The sequence below is a fragment of the Giraffa tippelskirchi genome, chromosome 1, assembly GCF_054371585.1.
Source record: "Giraffa tippelskirchi isolate mGirTip1 chromosome 1, T2T-mGirTip1v1.2.pri, whole genome shotgun sequence".
Classification (NCBI taxonomy): domain Eukaryota; kingdom Metazoa; phylum Chordata; class Mammalia; order Artiodactyla; family Giraffidae; genus Giraffa; species Giraffa tippelskirchi.
Window position 1 is genome coordinate 42,663,592 of NC_137275.1, and position 26,557 is coordinate 42,690,148.

The window sequence follows — 26,557 nt, forward strand, 5'->3', positions numbered from 1 at the left end:
AAAGATGATGTATGAGTAGATGGAGCCTTTGATAGGTGATTAGGTCATGAGAGTAGAGCCCTCATGAATGGGATTAGTGTTCTTTTAAAAGAAATCTCACAGAACTCCCCAGCCTTTTCTGCCCTGTGAGGATACAGTGAGAAACCTGCAACCCCAAAAAGAGTCCTCACACTTATCTCAGACCTCTAGCCTCCAGAATTGTAAGAAACAAATTTCTGTTGTTGGAATGCTACCCAGCCTTTGGTGTCTTGTTATAGAAATCCAAATGGACTAAGGTACTGCCCCCTTATAACTGCTATAGGGATGAGCAAATGAGATGCAAGATGTTTGCTGAAGACGAAGAGTCTTTCTCATTTTTTTTTCTCAAGAGCTCCTGACAAAGAATTTTTTGTGTATACTGTGGTATGAAGATGTACAGCTATTTTTTTTTAACAGTAAGGAGAGCCTGATGGCAGAATTGAGCAAATTATACAGAAAAATAGCAGGACAACACACTGAGATTCTAGATAAAATTATCTGAAATCAGCCCATAACTTATAGCAACATGAACTGATACATTTAATTCAGATTGAGTTGGTTTATTTCTATTGCTTACAATCCAAGGGGGCTTCCCTGGTGGCTCAGCCATGAAGAATCCGCCTGCTAATAGAGGAGACATGGGTTCGATCCCTGGGTCAAGAAGATCCCCTGGAGGAGGAAAAGGCAACTGACTCTAATATTCTTGCCTGGGAAATCGCATGGACAGAGGGACCTGGCAGGCTACAGTCCATGGGGTTGGAAAGAGTTGGACACGGATTAGTGACTAAACAACAACAACGTACATACAATCCAAGGACTTCTGACTATTGCAGGTAGGGAACGAATAATTCAGTTGGATGCAGGTGCAGCAGTAGGAGTTGAGGAGACTTCTTAGTGCCTGGTTTTGAAGGGAGGCCAGTCTCCTATAGGCAGACTTTGAAATAGAGTATATTCTAATCAAAGAGAACTAACATTGGGCAAAAGCCTGGAGACCAGAGAGTATAATGCATTTTTTGTAAGTGATCAGTGGACTCTGTATGGCTGGATATACAGTATGTCTATGGTATACTAGAAGATAAGCTGGAAAAACAGGAAGCAGGCAAAGAATGAAGCTTTGAGTACCAGGCTTAGTATTTGGGACTTTATGTTGTATGCAAGTGCCAACAGTCAAAGATAAAGGACAGATGAACCTGGTGTTTTAGGAAGATAACTTTGGCAGGAGAGTGATGGATGGATTGGAAAATTCCAGAACAAAGGCAAATGGTCATGAATCAGGGCAGTTTGTCAACCAAAATAGGGGTGAGATATGAGAGATATAAAGAAAGTAGACAAGATTGGTTTGGGTAGAAGAAAAAAGGCAGGGGAGTAGCAAGGCTGCAAGGTATGGAGGACAAGCATTTAGATGGACTCTGCGCTTGAGAAGCCTGCATGAGGCAATGCAGGAGTGCAGAGACAAGTGTGTAGTTTCGTACACTTTGAGTTTAAAAGATTGGTGGAACATACACATGGATATATCCAGGACAGATTGGAATTAGAGTCTGGAACTAGAGTAGATGTCAGAGCTGGAAAGCACTACTTTGCAGGTTATCCCCATAAAGAAGAGAGTTGAAGGCACAAGGGAAAATGAGATTCCTGAGAAATTCATGGGAGAGGAAAAGGGATGATGACCAAGAATGATTTGGGGATTCCCTATGTCTAGAGTTGAGCAAGGGCTTCCCTCATAGCTCAGTCGGTAAAGAATCTGCCAGCAGTGCAGGAGACCTGGGTTCAATCCCTGGGTTGGGAAGATAACCTGGAGAAGGAAATGGCAACCCACTCCAGTATCCTTGCCGGGAAAATCCTATGAACAAAGGAGCCAGCTGGGCTGCAGTCCATGGGGTCACAAAGAGTTGGGCATGACTGAGCGACTAACACTTCACTTCAGAGTTGAGCAAAGGAGCTTAAGCTGATGAAAGGCATTGGCTGGAGACGTAGGCATGTACAGTATAATGAGACTCAAGCAAACACAGAGCTTCAAGATGGGCTTGACAATGGATAGATGTGGTCGAGGTGCTGGGCAGAGTCAAGTCTGAGAAGAAGCTACTGTGTTTGAGAAGAGAAGATGAGGGATGGCCTTTCTCTTTCCAGAACTTTTAGATGAGGAAAGGTAAAAGTAACCAACAACCAAGTAGCCTTAAGGAGAATCAAGGTCAAGGTCCTTATTCCTTAGGATAAGGAAATGTAAGTGTTTTTGTATACAATCCAAAGATCATTTTGTCTAATATTTTCGATGTGTTGCTTTGTTACTAGACTCATTTTCTCCACATCTGGAACTTCTATTTATATTATGTGGTCAGATGCGTGAAATGACTCCCTTATGGCCTTTCATCTGCGTATAACCAGCCTGACCAATTTGGGGATGATTATCAGTTAGATCTGAAGTTGTACTTTTTATTTTATTTAAAACTTTTCCTCTGTGTGAGGTGTTCCTTGCTGAGTTGTTCCACTTGGTTTTATTACGTACACCAAACAGTGACTTGTGAGAAATGAATGTTCAGAAACACACGGAAAGAAAATTTTTATTTGTGCCTCAAGGGATTCCTCACCAGTGTTTTGGAAACTCTGGAAACTAAATTTAAATACAAAGAACTTAAAAATTTTCTGCTTTCATTGATTAGCTCTCTTTGCTGGTGAAGCAACATTACTGGGAAACGCTGTCTTTATTCTGTAAAAATGTGAAAAGCACTGAAAACTAATACAACTAACCTGGAAGTGGATATATTCTTCCTGTGAGGGATGAGTGACTGAAAATTATTCTCTAGGAGACAAAGCATTTGTTTTTGCACTATTTAGTTCTTTGAAAGCTTGATAAGCTTTTAAGAGGGGAGATGGCATTAATTCACTGGAAAATGGTTACAATCTGCAAAGGGCACAGGCATGAAATTTGGGTCACACATTTTCTGTATAGCACATGCAAATCTTATAATGCTTTTTTTGTTACTCAAAATAAAAAACAAAACTCCAATATTCACTGATTAATAAATTAAGAACTCTATGTCTGTTGATGTTGTTTAGTTCTATTTATTCCAGTAAGTTGCTTTCTGTAAAGGTAATTGTGATGGGTACCCAAGAGACACATGATTCTGAGGAGGAAAAAAAGTGAAGAAACAAAGAAGAGCAGAAAACAAAATAATAAAAACAGTTTGAGCTTCATCAGTGTGTTAAGGAAGGATACACAGAGATTGTGCTAGGAATTGAAAATGCAAAATAGATTTTACTTGATTCCTGCCTTTGAGGGAGAAACAGTCACATGAACATAGTCATATTATCATATACTGTGTGAGTGCTGTGTGTATATAAGAAAGAGAAAGTAATTTCTTAGCTCTGTGCATAACAAAATAGTCCAAACTAACTTGTTCTAGGGTAAAATATAAATTCAGTATAGCTTTGGATATATTTATATTTTTATATGACTATTATATAAATGTGAAGTTAAGAATGATTTGCAAGGTACATTTTATATAACTAGCACATATAATTTGAGCCCCACAGTATTTTTGACAATAGCTGTATTTAATCAGACATAACATGATAAGTATGTAATGTACAGGGTACATTTTATTAAATAAGCATCAACATCATGCATTTATTTCATCATTCTTATTACACCTGAATAACCATCCTGCTAAACTCAGCTACCTAATCAGGTAAGATTTAACCTCTGCCTGTTTCTTTGGGGAAGATCTCAGTTGAAGAAGGCAGTTGAACAAAAAACTAAACCATTACGTGGGGAGGTCATTTGAACTGGGTATTGAAGGACAAATAGAAGTCCTGGAGACTAAAGAACCCCCCGAAAACCATGGTAGAAAACAAATGCTCCAAACGCACAAGTAATTATGTATACAGGAGTACCTGCTTTTCTTTGAAGGGTAAAGTGAAGATCCAGTTGGGATGGGGTTTCTGGAGTGGGAGATGGAGAGATCTAGTGATGTGTCCTTAATTCTGCCTTGACTGTTCACCCAGAGTGATTCTCCTAGTCACCCTTGGCCTTCCATCCACCCAGCAAAACGGAAGCCATCATCACGGAGAGGCTGAGGAAGCCAATGACACCTACTGACTCAGCCTCATCCCCTGAAGGAGACCAGTCCTTCAAGAAACTGTATGTATTTGGAAGAGTGCTTCTTGTATATTTACTGCCTCTCTGCTTTGAAGTCCTGATTCCACCACTTATAGTTGTGGGACTTTGGAAAATTTCTTAAACATGCAAATCTCTTGCCCCCATTCCCATATGAAACTAATTATAGTATCTTCTCCACTGAGTTATTGTAAACATTACAATAAGATAATTCAAGAAAAATACCTGGCACACATAAAGTGCTCCAAAAATTGACGTATTATTATTGTTATTATTTTTATTTTTAAAAAGTCTCTTGGCTTTTAGCCAATCACTAACTAATTGTAGGAAAACTATGCATGGATTGTTTGCAGAGAGATGAAACAACTTTTCTGTTTTTGGAAGACTTTGAGGAAGGCAAAGGAACATTTATTTAAGGATAGTGATTTCTTGTCACTCTTCTTCACTGAGAATTGCTAACAGTGCTTGCTGCCTTCGTGGGATGTTGCAGCAATGAAGTGAGAGATGCAGTGAAGCATTCACAACAGTGCCTGCTCACAGAGTGTACTCAGTGAATGTTGGCTGCTATTATTATTTTCTAACATCCTTCTCCAGTGCCATGTGGATTTTCAGTTGATTATTTAAATTCTCTGCATGCTTTCCACTTTTTAAAATTGTTATATTGATCCTTGTGTGATATAACAAGAAACTATATGGGTGAGCTTGGGGGAGGCATATTGGCATTCATATTTATAGTAACTGAGATTTTGCCTATGCAGGTGGCAAGTAGTGAAGTCTGTTTCATAAATATATTGCAAACTCCCCAAAAGGATGGAGAGTTTGCAATATATTTATTGAAATGTAAGACTTTATGAATGAAACCAAACACTGATAGAAATATCCAAGGCAAGCCTGGCTTTGTGGTGAAAATCTTCTTTTCCTTGAACATACAAATATGTTTTAAATTTAAGTTAAAAATAAGTCACACCGAGAGTAAAATACACATGGGTGTGTAAGGAAGATGGATAAGGAGAGATAAAGGGTGCTCGTGAAATCCCAGTGCATGAGTGTCATGAGTACAATGGGCTGTGAAGTCCAGCCAACATCTGGCAAGGTAGTCAGGGCTCTGGTAGGTTAGAGCAAAAACAAATATTGGAAACAAATTAAGTGAAGTAAACAGGGGAAAGTGACATGCAAATATGTAATCAACAAATGGCGATAGCTGAAAAATATAACAGCTGCTAGAAGAGAGAGTTGATCTTGATTTATGTATTTTATTTGTACAAGTCACACTTTCTCATTTTGACAAAATGTTGTAGAAATATATGAATTAAAAGGTGCAAGTTCCCATCCATCTGCTTCTCTGCTCCAACCTTTTCCCAGAGGTAATGTTAAGACTGTGGAAGAGTCAGTGGTATTATACAAGACCAGGCAGCACTTTGATTATAGTTACTTAAAACGGATTTTTTTTTAAATCATGGAAAATTTTAAATGTGTAAATGTAGAGAGAATAGTAAAATGAGCCCCTTTTTACTCATCATCCAGCTTCCACAGTTATTAATCTTTTGCTAGCCTTCATACTTTCTAAGACATAAAATCCAAAATACTGGTGGTGATGGAACCAAAGTTGGCACCATGGAGTGTAATTGATGCTTTATGCTTTGGTGATATGAACCATTTATATTCTTTGTGCACAAAGCCTGATGAAACAGTTGGAGATGCAGAGCATGCTGTTATTAAGTTAAATTTGCCCTGGGTGGAGCTAGTGTGAGGACTGCTCATTTCTGTTCATGTTGTCTATATTTTTACTTCTGTACCCTAGTTCCTCATGTAGTATCTAGCACATGGTAGGTGATGAGAAATTGTTGTTGAAGAAATGAGCCTGATTTGCCATTCAGAGCTTAGCAACATGAAAGAGATTGGGCATTGTAGTGTAATTAATCTTTGCAGAATGCTTTCTAACGGGCATTGGGTGCCTATTGTGTGCTAGGCCCTTGTACTTACCAGGTGTTAAGTCATGCTTTATGTACAGTAACTCATTCAATTCCTGTAAAAACCTTTGGCAAAAGGTACTATTATCATCTTTTAGTTTCTTAGATATGCAACCAGTAAGTTGATCAAGATCATGTGGATAGTAAGAGGTAGACCTGGGAGGTAAGCCCAGCCAGTAGCCCCTGTGTACTTAAAGATGTCTGAATACCATTTATGGGAAGCTGAACACACTTGCATACTTTGAAAGGTAGTGATCTTACCTGTACTGCCTGATTAACTCACAAATCACTCCTTTGCAGCAGTGCCAGATAATGGGAGGGTATTGCACGTGGAACAGACTTAAAAAAGAAAAAACAGACTTTGTCATTTTTCATGAACACAAGGCACTTCTTTGTGCTGTGTGGGAGGGAATGTGGTAGACTGATTTCATTGAGATCCTGCCAAATTCTGGTCTTGTAGCCATCAAAGACGCATCATTTCCTCTAAGACTTCTAAGGGGGCTATTACCATGGGCCTGCAGGTTCTGGTTTGCATTCAGAGGAGACACTATCTTCTAAAGTGAGACGTGGAAGAGGAAGTGTCACGAATTGTAAATAAAGTTGAGAGAGAAGAATTGTTTGGAGATGGAGAAAAATTGCCTGCTCCAAACCAGGTTCCATCTCCGTCCCCCTTATCCAACTTTGCCAGAGCGCATCCTGTTTTCCTTGCTAAGTTTACTTGCAGGAAGAGAAGAGTTTCTTTTAAGTATACCCCTGGCCCTGACAAATAGCTCCTAGATTAAATATTAGTGTATTTATATAGCACAACACCGTGCCACTATGAAAAAGAACAAGATGGAGCCCTAAGGCTTGATGTAGAATGATCTCCAAGTTTTTTTTTTAAAGTGAAAAAGCCAACACTTAAATGGTATTTATACCAAGACTACCCTTTGGAAGGAGGATCATGATATACCTTTATTTGCTTGGAAAAATAGGAAAGGTAAAAATGCTTGCCTCTGGGACTTCCCTGGTGGCCCTCTGGTAAAGAATCCGCCTACCAATGCAGGGGACATGGGTTCAATCCTTGGGCCAAGAAGATCCCACATGCCTGGAGGAACTAAGCCTGTGTGCCACAATTTCTGATCCTGTGTTCTATAGCCACAGAGCCACAGCTACTGAGCTCACATGCCACAATTATTGCAACCTTTGTCCCCTAGAGCCTGTGCTCTGCAAAAAGAGAAGCCACTGCAATGAGAAACCTGTACACTGCAACTAGAGAGCAGTCTTTCTACCCTCTGCTCACCACAACTAGAGGAAGCCCACACTCAGCAGCCAAGACCCAGTGCTGCCAAAAATAAATAAATAAAAATTTAAAAAATATGCTTGCCTCTGCTGAAGGAAAGACTTTTCATTCTAAAACTTTCCACATGAAAAATAATTTTAACCATATACATGCATTACATTTCAAAGTTAAAGTATTTCAATTGTCAACCTGGCAAAGTAGAAGAATAGATACAGTAAGGGCTTCCCTGGTGGGTCAGACAGTTGGATCCCTGGGTTGGGAAGATCCCATGGAGGAGGGCATGGCAACCCATTCCAGTATTCTTGCCTGGAGAATCCCCATGGACAGAGGAGCCTGGTGGGCTACAGTCCCTGGTATGGCAAAGAGTTGGACATGACTGAGCAACTAAGTACAACACAGCACAGATATAGTAAGTATAAAAAAAAAAAATAGAAGAAAAGGAAGACTTTACATTAATTGTGTATTTCAGGAGGAGGAGTTTGGATTAGATGTAGAAATGAAATATTTCTACCTCTCCATCTTCCTGAAAGATGGTCCTTTAAGTTGTCATTTAAAAGCACCAGGGAAGTGAGAAGTTGCTGTGTAGCACTGGGAGCCCAGTCTAGCTCTCCGTGATGACCTGGAGGGATGTGATGGGGGGAGGGGAGGGAGGCTAAGGAGGGAGGGAATGTATGTATAATTGTGACTGATTTGCATTGTTGTGTGGCAGAAACCAACACAACATTGTAAAAAAAAATTTTTTTTAATTAGAAAAAATAGGAAAAAAAAAAAAGCTCCTGGAAAGTAAGAGATGGAGGGATCTAGAAGATCCTATTTAATGAAGTTAGAGGACATGTGCTGTCACTTCCCAGGTTTGGGGAGAAATGGAGAGAAAAGAATACACGTGGTTAGGAAGGAATCCGAATTCCCCTCTAACAGAGCCGCTAGGAGTCTACACCTGTGAGAGAGTCGAGAGGTTTGGCAGAGACAGTTCCGGGTGCCCAGGGTCGGGAGCTTGGCTTCATTGCCCCTCCAGTGCAGCCCGCCGCTACCGGCCTCCTTCCCCTTCGCCTAACGGGATCCTGTCTGGAAGCTGTGCTCTTGAGAAGGCCCGGGAAGCGTCACGCTAGGGACTCCTGGTCAGGCCACACGGTGGACAAAAGCTTCTTTTCAAGGAGACACTCACACACGCCCAAGGTACGCCAGAGCCCTGGGTACCTCCAGCTCCCGGGAGGCCCGAGGTAGGTTTTTGGTGAAAGGTAGGTACAGGGGGAGGGTCTCAGATTTAAATGCTTTAGGGGACGAGACAGGTAACTTAAGAACGTTCGAAGCCATCAGGAGTAAGAGGAATAGTGGAAACTTTGGAGAACTGGGCAAGTGAATATTCGGACTAAAGGCATTCAGATTCAGATTTTTAAACTACAGCTGTGCTGGCCAAGCAAAACCCTCTGGAGTCTGGCTGGAGTCACCACCAGGTTGCGATCCTGCGTTCCCCTGGGCTCAGTATCCGATTCTCCCGGGTTGCTTCAACCTGCCGCTGAGCCTCGGGCCGTCCCCCAGCCACTTCGGGCGCGCGCGGAGCCAAGACTGTCCCAAACTTTGGCGCGCCTCCTGACGGCTCAGTGTCCCTCGCCGAGCTCCCGGTGTTGCTCCCCAATATCTTGGGGGTTTGGGGGAGGCAGTGGCCAACTAAATCTTGGAGTGCCTCAGAACCCGTTGCGGGCTACATTTTCTTTCTGCCAGATATGGGGTTGTTGCACCCGGGACGTTCTCCCTTGGGCCACTCTGGGCCAGACGCAGTTCTGGGCAAGTGGGAGAGATGCAGGGATGTAGTGGGCGTGGGAAAGCACCGGATCCGCTCACCGAAGCCGGCTGAGGGGCGGGGCTGGTCTCGAAGGGAAGCCCCGCCCTGCATAGCCCCGCCCCCGCGCTCTAGAGTTTCGGCTCTGGCTCCCACCCAGCACTGAGTCCCGGGACTCAGAGAAAGCCGGAGGTGTATGGTTGCGTTTCCTCTGCCCGCGCGAGGCATCACTTGCGCGCCACGGAAAGCCAGGAGCTGTCCGGCAGCCGGGATCATCCTCTCCGACTGGCACCGCAGACGCTCCTGCAGCCGCGGCCGGAGCTGGGGCACCCTCGCCCTGAGTGCCCCAAAGCCCTGCGCGGCTGCGCACGTTCCATCTCCGCGCCTTTTTCGCGGAGCAGGACCAGAAAGAGAACGGGCGCCTCATTTCTGGGCATTGCGCCCTGCGCGAGGTGCGGGATGGAGAGCAAGGCGCTGCTGGCCCTTGCTCTGTGGCTCTGCGTGGAGACCCGGGCTGCCTCTGTGGGTAAGGAGCCCACTCCCTAGAGAGAAAACGGAGAGATCGGGTGCGGGCGGAGAGATAGGGATGAGGAGAGGACCTGGAAGCAGGACCTAATCGGGACTGGTAGAGTTGGAGAGGTGAAAGTGACTTGACACTTTGTGTTCTTTCATTTACCAAAGAGGAAGCTGAAGCTCAGTGACTGACCCAAGTTTACCCAGAAAGTTGGTAGTCTCTTGAGCCTAGTTCCATCTCCACGATTCTGTTTTCCGACAGGGACCTGGGCTGGAGAGTGTCCTGCAGAAGCCAATACACCCTCCGGCTCTTGGGAGGCGGGAGTGGGAAGGCGCCCCGGGCTGGCAGGCAGGAGGTGCCCCCTCAGGCGGGAACAGGCGGTGAAACCTTGTCCGGTTGCGCGCACCATCCTCGCCCGAGCGCGGGGAAGGAAGCCCTCTGGGAGCCGGGAGCCAGCTTGGCCGGAGGGCACCGTGCGCTCAGTTCTGCCTCTGTAGGAGTCGAACTGGGACCCCGGTCTGATGGTCGGATGTTCCTTTTTGGTTCGAGCTCATCTATACACACCCACTGTATGAGGTGGGGTCCAGGGGAGAGCGAAACTTTTTCTTCTTCCTGGTGCAGGACAGCACTCTCCTAGCGGAGAGAAAGGGGAATGGGGCCTTGGACCCGGGGCTGTGACAGCTTCCCAAAGTGTCTCCAAGTAATAGACACCTTCTTATTGTAAAACAGTTTAACATCTTTCAGAGCGCTTTGGTCTTTTGGGTAAGCACATGGTCAGAAGTTCACGTTCTGAAAACTCTCTGAGCGATTTGGTACCTAGATTGGGTGCCACTCGCCACTCTCCTTGCCGTCTGAAATTTCTCTCCTTCAAGGTTAGGAGCACACATGCCCTTGTTGCAATAAATGTCCTTTCTCTCTCTCTCTCCCTTCTCCCCCTTTTTCCCTACCCCGCCTTTCTCTCTCATCTCTCTGTTTCTCTCTCATCTCTCTGTAGTCAGTTTGCTGGTTTCCAGATTTCCACTCTTCAGAGGGCCAGAAGGAAGAGGGTGAAAAAGAAAAAAAAAAAAAAGCATAATTCAGGGGAAAATTCTTATAAAATTAAAATTCCTTATAAATTAAAGAATCACCTGGTTTTTTTTGTGTGTTTTTTTTTAAAGGACACTCACATGCATATACAGTAACAGGATCATCTGTCTGTAGTTACTGAATTTTCTTAATAATGACTTGGTTCATCCATGCCAGCTCTACCAGGGACACTCATTTGTCCCTGACAAGACCTCTCTCTGTGTCCCTTTAGGGGGAGAGAGTGAAGTTCTGGAACTTGTGGTTTGTTCTGTATTTCCCAAAGATGTGAGTTGCTTTTAAGCCCAGGGTGTTCCATAGCACAGCAGTAGGAACTGTAATCTGGTTGCCCTGAATATAATGATGAGGTTGCCCTTTTGGAGTGTGTGACATGCTTAATTGGATTGGGCTATAATTGATGCCATCAAATTTTAGAGACAGAGGCACCGTTGTTTTTCCTTCCTGTCTTTGAGCTGGAAGGGTAATAGTGCACAAATGAATTAATTTTGGTTATGGGATTTGAACATAGAAGAGCTTTTTATTGAGTAGCAGTGTATGTGCTTCTTAGAGTTATTTCTTTAGAACTTTATGAAAAGCAGAACTCAAACTTGCCAATGAAAATGAATGAAGCTTATTGGAGCAAAAAGAAATTGAGTGTTGGTCTACATGTATGAATTTGAAGTTATCATTATTGATAGCCTTGTAGAATAGTTTTTTGTGGGAGATATGTCTCTAGAATAGTATGATGTTGTTTTGGTTCCCTATGAATGGAGAACTTTTCTTTTTTAACATAGGAAAGTGTGTCCAGAGTGTGTGATAATCTGTGGAGGTGATTTACGAGAGATTTTCAAGAATGTTTTATTTTGGTGATGGGAGGAGCATAGCTTATTTAGAGCTTAGTCTTGACTACCATTTTTTTCTCTTGTGAATGTGCACAAATAATGGATTGTTTCTCATTTGGGTCATCATGTGAATTGTATTAAGTTACTGTTTTTGACACGTTTCTCAACTGAGTGTTTCTCAGTCACACTTGATATCTGTGTTCATCAAAATGAATTGTTTTCATGTTCTTTTCCTTAGATGCAGCAGGGGTCAATTATTGGAAGACTTTTCTTTTGCTTTTAAACATTTTGCTTTACTGTTTGCCTACTTTAGGGGTGGTTATTTCCTTCATGTTGAAAAGTGTTCTGCTAATTAACTGAACATGACCCCTCGGACCACAGCTATCCAAGAGTGGCCCATCTACCATGTATGCCTACCTCACCTGAAATGCTTGTTAAAAGGCAGATTTGTAGGCCTAGTCATATTCTGATACATGCTAAAGTTTAAGACTGCTGCCCCCGAGACAAGTCAGGTCCAATGCCTGTTAGCTTCTGAGATTTATTGATATAACAACTTCCAGTTTTTAAAATAAATTTTGATATTGAGCAATAAATCTACTAACAACATGTTTTGCACATCTGAATGAGTGTATGAGAACATGTGTGATCAGTTGTTCGTTTTGCCTGCAGCTGTTCATGCTGGGGTCCACAGAGTCAGTGCTCTGCACATTTACACTAAATATTTGCTCATACTTATTTATTCATACTTTTTCATATTTGCTAATACTCTTTTATTTGCTCAACAATGTGAATCCCAATTTAGGTCTATAGAGTCGTTTGTTCTTAGTGGATGTGAGTTAAGGGTCATATGAAGCTTGGGTGCTTACCTAGCATCAATCACTTTTTAAGGTGGTGTTTTGAAAATCTGGATATCAGTTAAGACCCTAGCATGGTGGACAGTTTTTCTTTCTCTGATGCTCTTTTAATACCTGGTAGCTCTTTGCATTTAGTTAGCAGAGAACTCAGTTTTCTTGCTGTGGAGTGACCCATGGCAAGGAAACTGTGTGGTATATTTAGGTAGACATTTTTCCTGTGTTCCAAGCTTGGTGTCAGGACAAGCTCAACACTTTGATCAGTAAGTTGAGATTCCCCAGTTGCAGTTCATTAGCGTTATCCTTTTTAAAGTCCTGTTCTCTGAGGAAAAGTACATGCATATTATATGACATTGGAAAATGTTTCTTTTCTCAATTCCTCTCACCTAGTTTTAATGTATGATTGTTCAACCTTGGCAGTTCAGTTACCAGAGTAAGTGCATTAGAAAATTGATAAAGGAAAATAAGACAAGGTCATGGACATTTCCAACCCCCACCAAAGTGCATTGATGAACTATGTAGAAGTCGCTCTATGTAGTATTCATTAATCAGCAGTTTGGTCAAATGTGTGCATCCTATGTTTTATAAAAAGTGTCAGTGGGTCCTTTCCCAAAGGAGTGAGGTCATCCGATGAAGGTTCATTTGGTTTCAATGTCCCATATCCTTTTGTAAGACCTTGAAGTTGGCAGTGCAGGAAAACAGGAACTCCACCCTCGCTCCATGAATTGCAGAACTGTTGTGTTGGTTTATGACCATCTGCCCATTCTTCCTGTTATGACACAGCTTGTGAACTTTTACTGGGAATGGTGAAAAGTAAGTTCACAAGTTTTACACAATGAACTGCTGAAGAGGCCTTTTAAAGTATAGAGTGTGCATTGTTTATGGAAGGTGTTTCCTATTGGCTCTGACTCAGTGGCAATTACATTCATTTATTTAATTTGTTTCTAGGTTTTTCTACTGCTTCCCCTGATCCACCCAGGCTCAGCATCCAAAAAGACATACTTACAATTATGGCTAACACAACGCTTCAGATTACTTGCAGGTAAGGATGCCTTTTAGATTCAGATTTCCTGTGTCAAATATCTCATTGTTTATTAAAGAAAAAATAATTTTCATACAGCAGAATTGTAATAGAGTCATCGTAATTGTTTATAAGTAGTGAGGTTTCTAAGAACTAATGTAATAAAACATGAGAAAGGTCTTCTCCCCAAAATTCTGTGCAATTTTACTGATATTTTTTCCCCTACTATTCTCTACCAACACACACACACACCCTACTAACCATTATTGATAGCACCTAGCATGTGGTATGTTATATATACTCTATCAATGTTGAATAAATAAATGAAATCAAGGATGTACCCTTAGAGTTAAAGAAGTTTTGGGACATATTTGTTATTCTCAGCATGGCTCTTGGACATCTGTTTAACATTTTTCAAGAACTTTATTTTATGATAAATTTCTGACTGTAGTAGCAATTTAATATTCAGTCATTAATATTACTGAGTGAATCTCATGCTCTGGCTTGAGGTTCTGACATGTCTGTCACTCACCAGCTAGCAAGAAGTCCTGCTCTTGATTCTTGTTCGATGGGGAAATAGGTCTTCTTGACAAGAAAAAGAGGCTTTTAAATTTTGCCTTCCAGCCCCTACTATAGGAAGAAAAGTAAGAGACCTTAGGGTTTAATGTAGTGATTATGCTTGTCAGACCCAGAGGCTTCTCGGGACCAGTGTGGCTTTGGCAGAAATGATGGGTGGAGGTGGCCTTGCCCTCTGAGAACAGTGCTGAGGGTCCACAAAGAACCTTGGGGCGCTTGTTGCCATTGTTTCTGCGTAATGAATGTGAAGTGCTCAGCACAGTGACACCGATCTATTTTAGCTTGCCGAGTGTAAAGGATACTCTAGTTCCCTTATCAAGGGTAGGTCAACAATACCCTGCCCTTGGGGAAAAAACATAGGAAGAGGTGCTGTTGGCCTAGCTTTGCTATTTCAAGATGCATTTCTCCATAGATTTTCCTCTCAACCACCCTTGACAAGAAAGGTTATTTAAAACCCCTGAGATTCTGTACTCCCTTTATGTCGTGAAAAAAATGATGGAGTATGTTAAAAGTAACTTCGTTAATGTCGCTGCAACTTGATGTCAAGTTCGCTAAAGAAGGGTCAGTAATGTTACATTTGTCTTCATGTTGACCGTCTTCTTTGGGGCTTTGCAGAAAAATTCTGCAAAGAAAGTAGTCTGTGCTTTAATGCTGTCCTTTCAACGTCCTATGAGGCCCTCAGACAGTTGCATTCCCTTTCATCCTAACCTCACCTCTTACTCTCCTGACTGCTCACTCTTCTGTAGCTACTCTGGGTTCCTTGCCATTCTCCTAACACTCCAGATAGGAATCTACCCCAGGGCCTTGACATTGCTGTTCCCTTTGCCTGAAACTCTGTCCCCCTCTATATACATACGGCCCACTTCACCAAGTTGCCTCCCTCCAGAACTAACTCTTCACTTGTTTCTTTGCATCTTCTAAATTTTTTTCATAGTACTTATCACTACCTTTTATACAGTATATTTTATTCACTTTTTGAATGTTTTAGCTTTATTGAAGTTTATTTACTCTTTTTTTTTTTTTTTTGCCTGTGTCTTCCAGTTAGACTGAGGTTCCATGAAGGCATTGATTTTAGTTTGGTTTGTTCACTGCTGTATTCTCAGTCTTTACCAACGTTTGGCACACAGCACATGCTTAATAAATATTTGTGGGATGAATGAATGAGTTAATTTCTGAAATTAAGACTCTGCCTTTTTGTCATATTGTCCATAATATCCTGTCATCACAGGTAAAAAGGTAAAAGGTGAATCTGTCTGTTGAGGAGTTTGTATAAGTTGGAGAATTAAACCTTCTATTTTCTTAGAAACAGCCGCATAGGCATTTCACTTGAATACTTGCTTGGAATGAATTTTTCAGGGGTCAGAGGGATTTGGACTGGCTCTGGCCCAACAATCAGAGCGGCTCTGAGAAAAGAGTGGAGGTCACAGATTGCAGTGATGGCTTCTTCTGTAAGATGCTCACAATTCCAGAAGTGATCGGAAATGATACTGGAGCCTACAAGTGCTTCTACCAGGGCACTGACATGGCCTCCGTTGTTTATGTGTATGTTCAAGGTAAGTGGTTAAATGCGGTTCACTTCTTAAGCTGATTTACCAGTTACAAAGCACAATAGGTGCACAGAAGAATTGAGGACAACAAAGGCTCGCTCTGAAGGCTGTTGGCCAACAGGAATCCACAGAATTCCTCTCTCCCAAGGCCTCCTCTGAGGACAAGATTCAGTGATTTGCTCTACAGCTTGGGCCTGGTTACACCTCTTTTACCCAATTAGTTCGGTTCTGATCTTTGTTTCTAAGGGAAGTCTGTGTTCACAACTGGCAATGGAGATTTATAAGAAGCCTTCTGATGTTTGAGGAAAAAAACCCTGAAATCCTTGGAAAGGAAGATTCAGGGATGAATTATGGAGCGGTTTCTGTGGAGAGATAGGTTATCTACAGCAGATTCAGAGATTTCCCCAAGAATGCACAGGGAATCAGCCAAGGGCTCTGGAGCTTTTTTGTTCATAAGAGCTTTTTTTCCCCCCTCTTACACTTTATAAAAAACAAGTTTCCATATACTCACGCAAATGAAGACACTGACTCAAAGAACCTTTTGAAGACAGGATTTCTTTCCTTTGTTTGTGTGGTCTGAGATCTTGGATGATGTGCCCTGTTATCCTAGAGTTTGCAATTTGGAATTTACGCTGTGGAGGCCAGCTTACCATCCACTTAGGGTAAAATACATGTCACGTGTATTTAGTATTTATAATCTGAATTATTCTTTCCTTTGTGTTTCAAAAATCTTATATTAACTGAATTTTCCTGGGAAAACTGACTTAACTAGTGAGATACCAATCATGTAACTTTGGTGGGTGTTAATTGTATAGTATTTTGCTTATATATACTAAATATTTTTCTTTTCAGTAAAGATGAGCTAAATTTTATTTATACATTTGTATACCTCTATACTGGAGAAGGACATGGCAACCCACTCCAGTATTCTTGCCTGGAGAGTCCTGTGGATGGAGGAGCCTGGTGGGCTGCTGTCCATGGGGTACACAGAGTCGGACACGACTGAAGCAACTTGGCGTGCATGCATGCATACCTCTATACATCCCAGAGAATCTGAAGCAGGTGAAGATGGCTTAGACTTTTTTCCAGAAGCATCTTTTATAGAGCAGGGATTTCATCAGCTTTGGGAAGCACACTTGCATATTTCCATTTACATTTCAATAGTGCAATATGGTCAGTGCAGTGGAGAACATCAAATAATGTATGTCACTCCTGGATTGCACAATATTTGAGAATTACTTTTGTGCAGGGTAAGCACAATCCAGGATAGATTCTGTGCCCTCCTCCCTTCTGCAGAAGTTGAAAGAGACAAGGCTCAGATCTTTGAGAATTTCTGGCTCCTTTTGATCTGGCAGTCTTGGAAGATCAGGCTTTCTCAGAAGATTGCAAGGATTTCCTGCTTTCAGCCTGTCTGGAAATACTACTAGATGAACCTCTCCCATAATATCTCGTTATTTCCTTCTCCCCAAGTCAGGAAACCTGGAGACATGCGAAAATTCATTTCATGAGTTCCAGTAAATATTTTATTTTGAGAGGATGGGTGGTTGTTTGGGTTTCTTTTGTTTATTTCCTTTTTTGGGGGTACTGAAATAGAATTGATTTACTGAATAGCTTTAGTCTTACGTCAAGGGGTTAATTTAGCTTCCAAAGACTTGCTCTGTAAGCAAGCTATGTAATATTTCATAGCATGTAGCTGAAAGATAGGTAATATTAAGAAGTAGCCATCTCCAGCACTGTTTATTTGTACACTGCCTGTCTTTGAGGATACCATCAAATTCTACTTCCTGTCTAAGCCTAGTGTTCTAGGAGGTGAGTTGTCCAAGATTTTGGTCATGAAGTTTAACAATGGAAAAGTAAACATTGAAGTATTCCCTATGGATAGTCCTTTAATATCCCCTCTGGTCCCCACCTTACTTCCATAGTCTTCTGACCCCATTCCCTCCAGCAACGATGGAGCCAGGAAGTGGGTCTTGGCCTCGTAAGATAATGGCTGTGGCATGTGGTGGCCTGGATTGGCTGCCTTTCTGTGTTTTCCAGCTGGGAAGGAAATCAAACTTCTGCTGTTGCAGGGAATTAGCTGCTTTTTCCCCTTTGGTTTAATTAACTCTTTCTTCACTTGGACCAGCGACCCTGAAGAGCTCTGTAAATGTTCTTTGTGTGTGTTGCTCCAGGTGTGTTGGGGGTATTGGTATGACCCATTATCTCTCAGAGATTTCAAGCACGACTTTTCCCCAACTCTGTCTCTGGGGAAAGAAGTGGCTTCCCAGCAGCATATTAACATCATACGATCAATGTTTGAACAGCATTAAAATCTCTTTTGTTTTTTTCTCAGTCTTTGCCATGATGGTTTTTCATGTTTTGGTCACTGAAAATATTAATGACTACTGAATCTTAAACTAAATGCAATAACTATTAAACATTACCTTATACAGAATCTTATGTTTATTCTTCACAGTTTTAAAATAAATAAGCTTTCTCTTGAATTAAATTAAAAATGGTCAGTTATTTCTTTGTTTTAAAGATCCTTTGGGAGCCATTAATCTGCTTTCATGACACTTACATTATTTGCTTAAAGAGAAAGAACATGAGTATTTTTTAATATTAATAAAACTTGATAGGCAAACTATACAGATTTAACTTTAAATTTACTTTAAAATTTATGTACATGAGAGATGTATAATGTATATGAAAATGTTTATGAAAATAAAGACATGCACTCTTTCGCTTTGAAAAAACTGTAGTGATCAATCTGCCAGATTTCTGCCGGAGGACCTACCTCCAGATTCCCTTGCCTAGTGAGAAATGTGTTTCCCAGTCATTCATTTCTCTAGTTAGAGTTTATGAACCTGAAAGATGACCAGCTTTTCTAGTAAATTCCATTAATGAATGAAATTACGTTCTCCTCTAGATTACAGGTCTCCGTTTATTGCTTCTGTTAGCGACCAGCATGAAGTTGTGTACATCACTGAGAACAAAAACAAAACTGTGGTGATTCCATGTTTGGGGACTGTTTCAAACCTCAATGTGTCACTTTGTGCAGTAAGTTACATCTTCTTCCATCATCTCTTCCCTTTAATCTTTAGCTAATATTAAGATGGTTAGCCTGTTTATATTGTAGTTATATATATTATATATTGTATATATTATATAACATTAAAATCAACAATGAATTTTAAAGGAAACTTTAGGAAGCGTCAATATGACAATAAATAAAACCAATTTATAATCTTAAAATAAGATGAATTCTTTAGTGTTCATGGTTTTCACTTTTGGATAACACGATTAAATATTTGATATTTCTTTTTCTACCCAGAGATATCCAGAAAAAAGATTTGTTCCTGATGGTAACAGAATTTCCTGGGACAGCAAGAAAGGCTTCAGTATTCCCAGCTATATGATCAGTTACGCTGGTGTGGTCTTCTGTGAAGCAAAAATCAATGATGAAAGTTACCAGTCTATTATGTACATAATTGTGGTTATAGGTAAGAGGACAATTCCTGTTTAATCTTTACTATTAGACAATAAAAATTAGCTTCTTATATTAAGATCCTGGGAGACAAAAGATGTTGAGAAATATGTTAATTCAAGATTTAGTGTTAAGCAGTTCATTACATCCCCTCTTTCTCTACCCAATAAATCTATGTGCAATTGAGGTTTTTCTCCTTTCTTATCAGGAACAAGGATGAATAAGAGTTCTATTATAGGAGCATATTTTGTGAAAAATTCAATGTTCCGAGTATTGCTTGGCATCAATTCTCTTAAGTATACCTATTTTAGAGGTATAAAATAAAGTTCAGTAACTTTCTAAAGCTGGCCCCAGTGACTATTGACTTCTCAGATTTTACTGCTTTTCTATCCACTGGGGTACAACACATTGGAAATCCCTTTAGAGCTGCTTTGTGAATCTCTGTAGGCCATTTTTCCTGGGAGTTACCAAGGTTTGGGGAGGGCCTCGGGGAAAATGATGTGACACATTTTGAAGTTGCATCATTTCTGAAAAAATGTGAGCCAAGTTATAGATTTGGTTTCCCTCTCACTTTCTCTTTTTCCAATTTATTCGCTCCAGGGTACAAGATTTATGATGTGGTTCTGAGCCCCCCTCACGGAGTTGAGCTGTCTGTTGGAGAGAAGCTCATCTTAAATTGTACGGCAAGAACTGAGCTAAATGTGGGGATCGACTTCCACTGGGAATACCCTTCTTTGAAGGTAACACTAACAACTCAAAGCCAGACCTCCAAATACTTTGATAATAAGCTCCACCGAAGTTTGCTTGAGAGAGACAGGGACCTCTTTGGCCAGATAAAGTTGAAACACCTTAGCTCACACTAACACACACACACATACACATACATTTTAAAAGAACTACAGGACATACAGCACTCATAGAAAGAAAGAGGCAAAATCAAGAACTCTGTCCAAGCTATGAAGATTAGTTTTCTTTTGATGATTACGTCTTTCCAGCGTGCATTATTCCTCTGTTCTCCAAAGTCCTTGATCTATTTTCCCTTTAAGGAAATCTTCTGCAAGAAGTGGCATGAGACATTCTTCTCCTTAGACTGTGGTCATATTTCCTTGTGTTTCTGCAGTTTATATTTCTCTCATTCCTGTTATGTGAGGTTTTAAAATTCCTAATTCAGTTGATTCTATTTATTTCTCCTGAAACCAAATGTAATTGTCATCTGCATAATGTTAAAAGTTCAGAAGTCTCTATTATTAGCATTAAATAGTGTTCACCAAGGGCCAAGACTTTTGTGGGTATCTAGAAGCTATTGGGGAATGTTATGCTGGCCTTTGGAAGTTCAGTAACCTCTTTTTCAGCATCAGCATAAAAAACTTATAAACCGGGATCTAAAAACCCAGCCTGGGACTGAAATGAAGAAGTTCTTGAGCACCTTGACTATAGATGGTATAACCCGGAGTGACCAGGGGTGGTATACCTGTGCAGCTTCCAGTGGGCTGATGACCAAAAAGAACAGCACGTTCGTCAGGGTACATGGTAAGCCAAGATTGCCTTGGGAATTATGCTCTGCCTTGAAAAGTGGGATAATTCAAATAAGTTTAGGTCAGCTAGTGAATCCTATTTTGTTCATTCAAAAGATGTTTTTGAGCTCTTGCTAGGACCTCAGGGTCAAGAACATAGCTTGGGTTCAGACCCCAGCTTTAGAGATGAAATGAGCTGATGTAGTAAGTGCTCACTAAATATTACTTGTTCTTACTGCTATTCTTATTATCACTATAATAAGCAGAGGGTTTTTATCTAAGATCATTTTACAAGTTTTGTTCAATTACAAGGCTGAGAGGCTTCCTTGAATTGCAAACATAAGCCTTGCAGTTGGTGAAAGCTATATTTAGTTAGTTTCTGTGGGGCTTTGAGAAAATAACTTAATTTCCCATTTATTCTCTTTCACTCACATAAATGTCTCAGTTTAGATGATAATTTGTATGGCATCTAACTTACATGCCTTCGTAAGAGTTTGGATTTTATAATATGGGAATACAAGATGGGTTTTGAGCAGAGAGAGACACGCTCTGGCTTATGTTTTTATAGGATCATTATATAAGTTTTTTTTTTTTTTCCTAATGTGAAATACTTTAGGGAAGTTAGGACAGAAGTAGACAGGCTAATTAGAAGGCTAGTTGCAGTCATCCAGGTGAGAGATGGATGGGTGGCCTGGACAAGGTTGGTGGAAGTGGAGGTGGTGAGAAGTGAACTGATTCTGGATATAACTTTGAAGATAGAGCTAATAGCATCTGCCTGTCGATTCTCTGCCTGTGGGATATAGAGAAAAGAAATAGAAGATAACTCTGAGTTTTTAGTGTGAGCAACTGAGTGAATGGTAGTTTTCTTAACTGAGATAAGGAAGGCAAGGAGGGGAGTCAGATTTGGGGACCCAGGGTTTGGTGGCTTCATTTGGAGATGCCCACTAAACATTCAAGTGGAAACTTTAATATATTAACCTAGATCCCAGAGAAGTTGGGGCAGGAGATGTAAATTTAGGAGGAATGTAATTGACAGGAGGTGTCAGTAGAGAGAAGAGGTCTGAGGACTGAGTCCTGGTGCACATGGGGTTATGCATAGGGTGTGAAGGGGCCAGAGGAGAAGGAGCGCCCAAGGTCTCCTGGGGGACTTAGAGAAAGCTTCACAGAGAAGCAAATGCTTGGACTGAGTGAGACTGGAGTGCTCAGTAGACTTGCAGAGCAGGCTGGGGGAGAGACAAAAGCTAGAGACCAGGGCTGAGAGAGAAGCTGGAATGGGACCCGTAGGAGGGTGGGAACCGCAGCAACTCAGACCCACAGTTTTTGACTCTTCACTTGAAACTCTTCTTAGAAATGGTCATTTCTAAGCAGTTAACATCTCTGAGAAAAAATTATCTTTATTTTCTTCCAGAAAAGCCTTTTGTTGCTTTCGGTAGTGGCATGGAATCCTTGGTGGAAGCCACCGTGGGGGAACGTGTCAGAGTCCCTGTCAAGTACCTTGGTTACCCTTCTCCAGAAATAAAATGGTAACGACTGGAAATAAATGCAGAGCCTTGTGCCACGTGAAAGCAAATCCTCAGATTGGACTAATTCTTGGAATTTTTTTCCCGATAGGTATAAAAATGGAAGACCCATTGAGTCCAATCACACAGTTAAAGTGGGGCATGTGCTGACTATTATGGAAGTGAGTGAAAAAGATACAGGAAATTACACTGTCATTCTTACCAATCCCATTTCAAAGGAGAAACAGAGCCACATGGTATCTCTGGTTGTGAATGGTAAGTCCGTTCAGTTTTCCTTCTCTGCCCTAGTTCTATTATAAATAATTTGATGATGTCCTCCTGAGCAGCTGGGCTCCTCTGCCTCACTGGCATCACAAGTAGGCTCCTGTGTGTAAAAATGATCCAGAACAGTGTGGCTTGAAACGAGGTGGCAGCAGTGTGCTTTGGACACGTTTGCTTACAAGGCCAGGTGATTGAACCTTGGTCAAATGTGAGACTAAAGTAGATGGTACAGCCGATGGCTAAATACTATGGAATAAAAGTGCTAGCAGGGACAGTTATCAGGTTCAATTGCAGTACCTTTGAATTGTGCTTCTGGCTTGCAAATGTTTAAGATTCTTCTTGAATTTTGTGGGAAATTTCTAGTTTGATTTGGGGTTGATGTATCAGTGATGCGCAGGTAGGCTCCAATGCAGAAGGCTCTTCTAGGTGAAGATTGCTTGGAAGTGTTTTAATCTTTTTTTCAACAGAAGTCTGGGACCTGACTCTGAGGCTGTAAAGGGGAGATATTAAAATTTGGATTTAAGGATAATTTGAACTTTATTTTTCCAACCTGAAAGATGCTTATTTATAATAAGTCTTCTGGGTGGGAGAAGAAGGTCATCATGGTCAAGCAAATGCAAGAGATGCTAAGTTGATGGACATCATATATTGCCATCTTCCAGTGGGAGAGGGCAGGAAGACAGAGTAGCCAAGGTTTAACAAACATTTGACTAGCGCACCCCTCCCCCATACATCCGTTAATATCTTGCTCCAGACGCAGGTTGGGAAATACCTGTCTGTTATAATTGTTTATGCTTTCTACTGGCACAGCAGATTAAAACTTCAGAACCTTCTATGTGATATTGAAGTGCTTCCTTATGTGTCCTGCCATGCTCTGTATGTCTGAGCTTGGCTTCATTTCTTTGCTGGGACATCAGCTTCAAGGAGTATTTTAAAGATAACAGGTTCCAGAAATGTCATTTAGGAGCCAGTTGGATATAGGGGTTTGGAAGCAGAGAGAAGCTGGTAGGAAGGGTGGGGAGAAGGAAATGAACAAGAAATAAAGATGTAAGAATGGACAGTGAATAACCATCTCATTCATCCAGGAAGTCACTCCACATTTGATTCACCCTAGCATTTACCCTCCTCTCTAAACAAGCATTAAAAAGAAGTCAAGTTTTGAAAGTATAATCTTGGGCCTTAAGTTGGTAGTGATGAGAAGATAGTTTCACATTAATGACTTTGGAGCCAAAAACAAAAAAGGGAAAGAAGGAGGTCAGGCAGGGAAGGAATGGAGGGAGGAAAGCAAGAAGATAAGAAAGGATAGGGAGAGGAAGGAAGGCAGGAAGGTGAAGAAGGAGGGAGACATGGAGAAGGAGGCAGGGTGGGTGCCCTTGTCAAGTCATTTCACTTTTCAATTTTTCTCATATGTAAAGTGGAGAACAGTAATAGTGGCTGTGAGGATTAAGTGAATAAGTTGGTGTAAAGCACTTAGAACAATGTTCAACACATAGTACATCTGCTTACTGTATTATTCACAACTACAGTATTTTCCTTCTGGAGGCTTGCCCAGTCTTATGAAATTGGAAGGGCGAGGAGAGCTCTCCTGCTGATGCAGATGAGAAAAGTGAATCACAGGGCAGTGAGACTGGCACACAGTCACCCATCTTACTAGTTGATTATTATTATCATGAGTATCACTAGAAGTCAGGTGTCCTGTTTGCAAGTCTAAATGCGCTTTGAAAAAGCAAATGGGGGCAAAAATCCTATGCTTGGAAAAACGCAGGCGCTGGTTGCTGAAAACTGCCACTTTCCACTCCTCAAAGCTGACTGTCAGTTCAAAAGTTGTCTTTCTCACCTCCAGTCCCACCTCAGATTGGTGAGAAATCTCTGCTGTCTCCCGTGGACTCGTACCAGTACGGCACTTCCCAAACGCTGACGTGCACGGTCTATGCTGTTCCTCCCCCAAGTCACATTCGCTGGTACTGGCAGCTGGAGACAGAGTGCACCTACCAGCCCACGTGAGTAGGACCACGCCCTTTGCGCCTGCTCTTTTGCACTTAAAAATTATTTATTTGTTTTATTCTTTAGATTCCGGTGTGAGTGATAACAGACAGTATTTGTTTTTGTCTGGCTTACCTCACTTACTATGATAATCCCTGGGTCCACCCGTGTTGCTGCAAATGGCGTTATTTCATTCTTTTATCCGGCAGAGTAGTACTCTGTTGCAAATAGGAACCACAAGTTCTTTATCCACTCCTCTGTTGGTGGACATAGCCATGCTATGATACAATTCTATTCTAAGCCAAGAAGGCTATCTCTAAGGTTATTCCTCAAGCAGTACTCTTCATCTTCTTCCATCTTTCTCTGTGCTATGTCCTTAGGAGATGTCATTCCTTGGGGTATCCTGCTTTGAGATTAGCTCTCTCTAATTAGCCCTTATGTCTACCTCTCTGAATGCAGTTTCTTTGCCACTTTGTTAATTGCCAGTCCTTGGTTTTTCTTCCTATGCCAGTCAGCCAGTGAATACCCCAATCTCCTTATCTGTGAGAAGGTCCATCTCAGAGGAAGTGCTGATGTTTGCAAGGGAGTGATAGACCTCAGAGTCTCAGGCCCGGCTTATCAGGTCCTAACACACAAGTCCAGACATCCTTAGGAAAAACAGCAACAGCAAGTCACCCACCACCCTAAGCAGTGCACTTCCTGTTGTTGTTTTTGAGATGGCCCCTCTAGTTTCTTCCTCAGATGCTGACCGTTTCCTACACAAGGCTACAGTCCCAGGGAAATTACTTTAAGAAGCCCAATGGCTTCTTAGTTTCCTTACCTTCCTTTGAACTAAATTAACTTGAATTGTCTTGTCGATCCAATTTATGAATGGAGGTTTGTTCCCAGAATAGCTGCTTCCCTCCTGTATCCTGAATGAATCTACCTAGAACCTTTTCCTCCATTGCCGAGGCCTATTTTTAATTGGCGCCAAGTCTTGTAACTCAGTGGAGTGCATTCGAAGTTATTTCTAAGAACGTAATAACCAAAGTCTGACTCCTTTCCTTGATACTGATTTGAATTAAAGGAAAATTAAGTCATGACATCAACTGTTACCTTTGTCTTACAGCCTCGCTGCCTTGACCACAAACCCATATGCTTGTAAGGAATGGAGAAACGTGGAGGACTTCCAGGGGGGAAACAAAATCGAAGTCAACAAAAATCAGATTGCCCTAATTGAAGGAAGAAACAAAGTGAGTTTTAAGTTTTTGAATTTGAAAATCTGTCTCTCTTTTATGGAAGGATGGACTGAAAGCAGGGTAAAATAATAGGTGAGGAATATTGGAGATTGACTCAGATAAATGGAATGATAAAATACTAGCATATTAAGTCAGTTTGAAAAACACCATTGACTTTTAGAAGCACTATTGACTTGCTATTACTGTATCAGAGAAACAAAATACATATGCCATTAACTCTGTACAACAGCTGTATGGTAGTTCTGATTTTATAAACATGAAAGTGAGAAAAGGTATGTAATGTTGTATTAAAACATTTTTAATTTTGTGGTTCCAAAGCTCATTCTATATGATGTGTGAGTAGCACCAGCATAATTATAATTGTATGGATTTGAGTGCAGTCAGTACTGGAGTATGAGTGGAGTAGGCAGGTCACAGCAGTGCAGGGGGGACACTGAGTTTTAGTCTGAGGGCATGTGCATAAACATGGGCTCCATTGTTTATGGCCTGGGATTTATTTTTTTCACAGACTGTAAGTACTCTCGTTATCCAAGTGGCCAATGTGTCCGCTCTGTATAAATGTGAAGCAGTGAACAAAGCTGGAAAAGGAGAGAGGGTTATCTCCTTCCATGTGACCAGTAAGTGCTCTCCAGGGGCTGGGCTGGCTGATAGATACTCTGTCATCCTGACTGTTCCCATGAGTGGCAATGGCTTTAGGAAGGGAACTTGAGTGGATAATCGATGCTTTTGTTCATAGAAGAGAACTCCTCAGGTAGCTCCTGGACTCATGTGAAGTCAGTGCATTTGACTTCACAGGAGAGAGAACAGTTGATTTTGACCCTCAGGTCCTGCGCCATGTTTTTTGTCTCTGTCATCAGAGTCTTAGCACAGTGATTGGCTTAGCGAGATTCAATCAATATTTATGGGCTTGCTGTTGAACAGTTGACAAAGTTGGGTTTTGGGGAGACAGTTGTAATGACATTGGAGCAGTGCCATCCCAATGCTGCCGATTTTGGCTG

At 41.4% G+C, this 26,557-nt stretch overlaps 1 protein-coding gene across 5 annotated transcripts in view; it reads left to right on the plus strand.

Moving 5' to 3' along the window:
- Positions 1-26,557, plus strand: part of KDR (kinase insert domain receptor) — a 150,980-nt gene that overhangs the window by 79,588 nt on the left and 44,835 nt on the right. For 2 of the 5 annotated variants that reach the window (XM_081589818.1, XM_081589807.1), the window contains 12 exons: positions 4,021-4,156; positions 13,382-13,475; positions 15,387-15,583; positions 18,486-18,616; positions 18,891-19,059; positions 19,644-19,783; positions 20,396-20,573; positions 21,966-22,080; positions 22,169-22,332; positions 24,182-24,338; positions 25,430-25,553; positions 26,068-26,176. In XM_081589818.1, the coding sequence (XP_081445944.1) occupies positions 13,444-13,475; positions 15,387-15,583; positions 18,486-18,616; positions 18,891-19,059; positions 19,644-19,783; positions 20,396-20,573; positions 21,966-22,080; positions 22,169-22,332; positions 24,182-24,338; positions 25,430-25,553; positions 26,068-26,176 (1,516 nt within the window). In that variant the 5' untranslated portion in view covers positions 4,021-4,156; positions 13,382-13,443. Of the gene's footprint in view, positions 1-4,020; positions 4,157-8,302; positions 8,561-9,325; positions 9,691-13,381; positions 13,476-15,386; positions 15,584-18,485; positions 18,617-18,890; positions 19,060-19,643; positions 19,784-20,395; positions 20,574-21,965; positions 22,081-22,168; positions 22,333-24,181; positions 24,339-25,429; positions 25,554-26,067; positions 26,177-26,557 lie in introns of those variants that run through there. The other 3 variants (XM_081589826.1, XM_081589797.1, XM_081589836.1) reach the window with 2 other exon arrangements.